Source organism: Acanthamoeba castellanii (assembly GCF_000313135.1).
Source record: "Acanthamoeba castellanii str. Neff unplaced genomic scaffold scf7180000084656, whole genome shotgun sequence".
In the NCBI taxonomy this organism is placed as follows: domain Eukaryota; phylum Discosea; order Longamoebia; family Acanthamoebidae; genus Acanthamoeba; species Acanthamoeba castellanii.
The window spans coordinates 6,602-11,673 of NW_004457581.1; the positions used below are offsets into that span (position 1 = coordinate 6,602).

At 56.2% G+C, this 5,072-nt stretch overlaps 2 protein-coding genes and 1 pseudogene across 2 annotated transcripts; 2 read left to right on the top strand and 1 right to left on the bottom strand.

Annotated features, from left to right (window-relative positions):
• Positions 1 to 41: 41 nt before the first annotated feature.
• On the top strand, positions 42 to 558 carry ACA1_105240 (signal peptide peptidase, putative; the record flags this gene model as incomplete). Its single annotated transcript, XM_004343283.1, has 3 exons — positions 42 to 216; positions 275 to 336; positions 379 to 558. The coding sequence occupies 3 exons, from the start codon at positions 42 to 44 to the stop codon at positions 556 to 558; spliced, it is 417 nt and encodes a 138-aa protein (XP_004343333.1).
• Positions 559 to 749: 191 nt separating this feature from the next.
• Positions 750 to 4,294, top strand: ACA1_105250 (annotated as a pseudogene).
• Positions 4,295 to 4,415: 121 nt separating this feature from the next.
• ACA1_105260 (uncharacterized protein) lies at positions 4,416 to 4,853 on the bottom strand (the record flags this gene model as incomplete). The annotated part of the gene is made up of 1 exon (XM_004343284.1): positions 4,416 to 4,853. One exon carries the CDS (start codon positions 4,851 to 4,853, stop codon positions 4,416 to 4,418), a length of 438 nt encoding a protein of 145 aa, XP_004343334.1.
• Between the last annotated feature and the right edge of the window lie 219 nt (positions 4,854 to 5,072).

The following is a 5,072-nucleotide window of genomic DNA, read 5'->3' on the forward strand; positions in this document are numbered from 1 at the left end:
ACGGTCACCAATAAGTGTAACGAACACCAGAACGCCAAACCATGCGCACTGTTTTCACCATCTACCCAGGCATCGGCTTCAAAGGCGCTGTTCAAGCCGAAGAGGCCAAGCAGCTCACCAAATTCCTCGCCAACCTGCCCCCCGCCAATCCTTCCGGGCAGGACTATGTCATCATCACTGGCGACTTCAACTCTGACCCCACGTCTGAGGCGATTGGTACTCCCTCCTTCAGCAATGCTGCCGCTCGTGCTGCAACTTACCGCACCCCTCACAGGTAACATGCTCAAGGGAGATCAGATCGAGCTCACAGATAGCTGGCCCCACTGCAGCTACGGGGTACTCTCTTCTTCCCATTGTTGCCGCTCGAGCAATGCTCAGCCGATCCTCGCTACACAGAACGGCTTCACGTTCAACAGTGCCAACCCAACCGAGCGTATCGACTATGCATTCTACGCCGCCCGCGGATCCAGCAACGACAAGGTGACCTGCCGAGCCGGCGTGCGCAACACCCAAGCGTCCGATCATCGCCCCCTCTACGTGTCATATCCCCTCCTGTGAGGCCTCAATCGCGAAGGGAAATTTCGTTCTGTTGAAATTTCGTTCTGTTGAATTGCAAATCTCGAAACTCGAAGAACGCCCAACCAACAAAAGCCAAATCGGCAGTACACATTTTACTTCTCCACCTCATCAGCAGCATGCTTCGTGGATACAGGGCAGCATCGCCCCTTTACAGTGGCGGTGCCACCTCCATGGGTCTGCCGCGCTACCTCTGTTCTTCGCACGTAGGCGGCTCGGCATCTTTTCTCGCTCGATCTGGACAGCAGCTTCGACGATTGGCGCAAACACAGGCCACCCCTCCACCGCCGCCCCCGCCGCAAGGCGAGGTCCCGCCACCGACAGCAGGTGCGCAGCTAAAGAGAGTTGGAGAGGCAGGAGCGAAAGTGTTCCGTGTTGTCAGGGGCATTGCCATTCTGGCCGCGGTTGGTTATGGCGTGCTCTTGTACAGTGCCTACAAGGCGGCAGAGGCTATACCCACCGACGTCGTGCTCAAGGTACAATCCAGCGCCTATCGATTTATTATTCCCACATGAATCTAACCTGTGTGCAGCTCAACTTCGAGAGGCCCTTCCCCGACGTGTCGCAGACATCGCAACTGTTTCCAGTGCTGACGCTGCAAGAGGTTGTTGACGGTCTCGACGCCGCTGCGAAGGACCCTCGCGTCAGGGGCATCATCGCCACCGTCGGTACGCAGCTTACTAGACCTCAGTGTATGGCTCGGCGAGGGGTTGTTCGCGTTAGCTCACGTGAGGTATGGCAGGCAGCGAGGTCATGGAGCTGCCCATGGCGCAGGTGCAGGAGCTGCGAGACGCACTCAAGAAGTTTCGCGAGGCCCATAAGGCTGCTGTCTGCCATTCTGAAGGATTTGGCGGTACGTCGCATGTCTCTTTCCTCGTTCTCTGAGCCGTGCTTGACAATCGTTACTCACCACCTTTGCAATCATCACCTTTATTGTCTTGTGGCGGTAGGCAACAACACGGATTACTACTTGGCGACCGCCTTCGATCAGATTGTGATGCAGCCCTCTGGTTGGTTGAACCTCACTGGCGTTGCCATGTCGGCAACCTTCCTGCGCGGATTGTTCGAGAAGCTCGAGATAGAACCTCGGTTGCTGCAGCGCCATGAATATAAGGTGCGTCTTCTCTAACCGTCGACAACCGATAGCGTTACTAACACCTCCCCGCCCAACAGAGCTTCGCCAACACGTTCAACGAAAAGGGCTTCACTCCCGCACACAAAGAGTCGGTCGATGCCATGGCCACGTCGCTCCATAAGCAATTGGTAGGCTGGCACCCCGTTTCTTCTCTGGTGGTGTTTAGTGCTAACACGCGCATGTATAGTTGCAGGATATATCCGACGCACGCGGCATCGCGCCGAAGAAACTGCAGGCTCTGATGGACCAAGGTCCGTTGCTGCCACGAGACGCGCGGTATGTGTATCCCTCTCTTCCCCGTGCAATGTCTCTCTCATGTAATGTTCGCTTTTTGCTTCGCCAGCGATGCTGGGTTGATCGATGAGGTTGCCTACCGTGACAAGGCCTACTCTCTCATCACTGGTCCGCTTCCCATCACCTTATTCCCTTGGTTATCCTATTCTCTTGCAATGTTCATGTGCATAGATCTTATTTTATGACGCACAGGCAAGGTTTTGGACTCCCTTAAGCATGAGCAGCAAGGGAAACCCACGCCCGAGGTGGAGTTGGCCAAAGCTGTGCTTGCTGTGCCAGCGAAGAAGGTCAAGTTCATGTCATTCAAGAAGTACGTGAAGAAGACCAAGGAGGTACGTCCCGCCTCGTCGCTTGTAGATCCCAGCTCAAGCTTCAGACGTTGGATTGACCTTCCCGTACACCCACAATGCAGGAGAAGGAACTGGAAAAGCTCAAGAAAAAGAAGGAGACCGCCACGTTGATGGCTGCCGACACCGCAAACTTCCAGGCTCTCAAGCAGGTGTACGATAAGCAGGAGCACCCCGAACAAGGTGACCGTACGTCACCACTCGCTTGCCAACCGCCAGTCAGAACTATGCGCTAACCTCGAATCGTCTATCTAGCGGAAACTCAGAAAACGAGCCGTCGGCTTGCCCGCAGAGCTGAGAGGGGGAAGACTGGTGTGCCCAAGGTGGCCGTCATCTACGCCACAGGCGAGATCAGCTCGGGCCACCACGAGAAAACTGGCGTTGTGGGTACGGCCGCAGTTTGCCCGTTATGACTGTAGCATAGCGCGTGCATTAACGTAATTGAGTGGGCATCAGCTTCCAAGACTTTCAGCACGATTTTGAGGACAGTGGTGCGCGACAAGGATGTCAAGGCGATTGTCTTGCGCGTCAATTCTCCCGGTGGAAGGTACGCACTTGGCCATAGACAATGCCGCGCGCTTGTGTTTGCTGACAGGAGCTCTGCTCGTCCAGTGCTGTGGGCTCCGACACCATCTGGTGGGAAACAATCAGGGCCAAGGAAGCCGGTCTTCCTCTCGTCGTTTCCATGGGTGACTATGCTGCCAGGTACCGTTGCTCCACGTACCGCAACGGAATGGCGCTCGTCTTCCCCACCTTTAACGCTTGCACTTTACAGCGGTGGCTACTACATCTCGGCCGCAGCTGATCGTATCATCGCACAGCCGGGAACCATCACCGGTTCCATTGGCGTTATCTTTGGCAAGATGGTGCTTGGCAAGTTTCTTGCCAATAAGCTGGGCGTCACTCAAGAATCCGTCGAAAAGGTTCTCTCCTCTTCCTTTTTGTTCCCCCACACGCGTTCGCGCCTCAACTCATATCGTAATGCAGGGTAAGCACGCCAACATCATGTCAGCCTACTACGACTGGAAGCCCTCTGAGCTCGAGCTCTGCAACAAGCTGGCGGATGAGTCCTACAAGGAGTTTGTCACCAAGTATTCGTTCCCGTCACTCCATTGAAGTCGCACTCATTTCCCTGGAAATGATTTAACGTTCATCTCTTTTCCAGGGTTGCCTCTGGACGAGGCATCACCTACGAGGAGGCGCACAAGATCGCCAAGGGGCGAGTACGGAAACCCTTCGAGTTGGTTGTCTCAGCAAAACTTATTGTTCACCCTTCTCCACACAGGCTTGGACAGGCACGGAAGCTTTGGAGATTGGCCTGGTCGACGAGCTTGGCGGCGTGCGTGCTTCTCCTCCGATCTTTTGGTTGCGCTGTGTTGCAGATCTGTGCATGTAGCCTTTCGCCTGATAGAACGACTGAATGGGTGCACCTTCAGCTCTCCCGCGCAGTAGAAGTGGCAAAGGAACTGGCTGGCCCGCTCCCGCCCGGCGTTGACTATGAGGTCACTGTCCTCCCTAGGCCAAAGGGACTTCGCGAATTGCTGCTCAAGGGCTCCGCGGTCAGTGGTACACCACGCCCACCTCTGTCACCATGATTGCGCAGTTGCTAACCTACCGTTGCGTGATGAATATAGAATCAGCCGAGGATGAAGATGAGGAGCCCGACTCAGGAAGCGGTTTGGGCGGCCTGATGGACGAGGTCCGTCTTCTCGAGCACCTTGTTATTTCAGTCACCACCGGATGAGTGTTACTGACGAGAACTGCCCACAAACAGAGCATGGCCGAATGGGCCGCAGCGGCGAGAGTGGTGCACTTCCTGTCATCGATTCCCGCCCTGAAGCCGCTGATGCGCCAGCTCGAGAGTGGCATGCGTGCCTCCGCCGGTCCTCAATACCGCATGAACGACGTCAGTGTCGGAGCAAAGGAGAGCGACCTCGTATGAGGTGGGCACAACCCGCCACACAACTGGAGCTACCCACCGCCCTCCCGCCGTGTTCGAGTCGTGTCATCATCTTTATTAGTGTTTGTTTCCCCTGTATGCGCAAGTCCGCGGTCTGGGTGCATCACTGGTCGTGCTTCTTTCGCAGCTTCTCGTCTCCGATCTCGGCCATGCCCTCGCAGCCGATCACCTTGCCGAGCTTCTTCTCGAGCTCGGGCGACATCCAGTCGTCCTGCCCATGGTACGCCGCCTTCATCTCCGTCACGCCCGCTTCCTTATCCTCCTGGCCGGCCTTCTTCAAGCTCTCCGACCCGATCATGCTCCCGAGCGTCTGCTCCACCGCTCCCTTCACGTACTGGGCGTGCCCGGAGATCATCGACGGTTCGCCGCGCGCTTGTCTGTCGTACTTCTCGCCTCCCTCCTTGAAGTCTTTCTCTGTTGATGTTTGGGGTCCCTCGGCGTAGTGCCTCGCGGCGGGGGCGAGGGTGCGGCAGGAGGAGACCAGGGCGGCCGTAGTCCTACGCTGCACGGCGGCTGTTATCATTGGGTAGGTTCTCTGCATCGTCGGTGGTGGGTACTGTTGGTTCAACTATCGGCAGTTGGTTAGATCTGCTTTGCTGCTCGGTCTCTCTCGGTTTTGTTGGTGGACGAAGGAAGGCGTACGAAATTCAAGAGGCTACCACGTCAGTGCTTCTTTGGTTCCCTTCGTAAGGCTTACTAGCGCTCGTCTTGATCATGACCAAGCACTGGCATGCGAGACACGAAACAGTGACGCCATTGC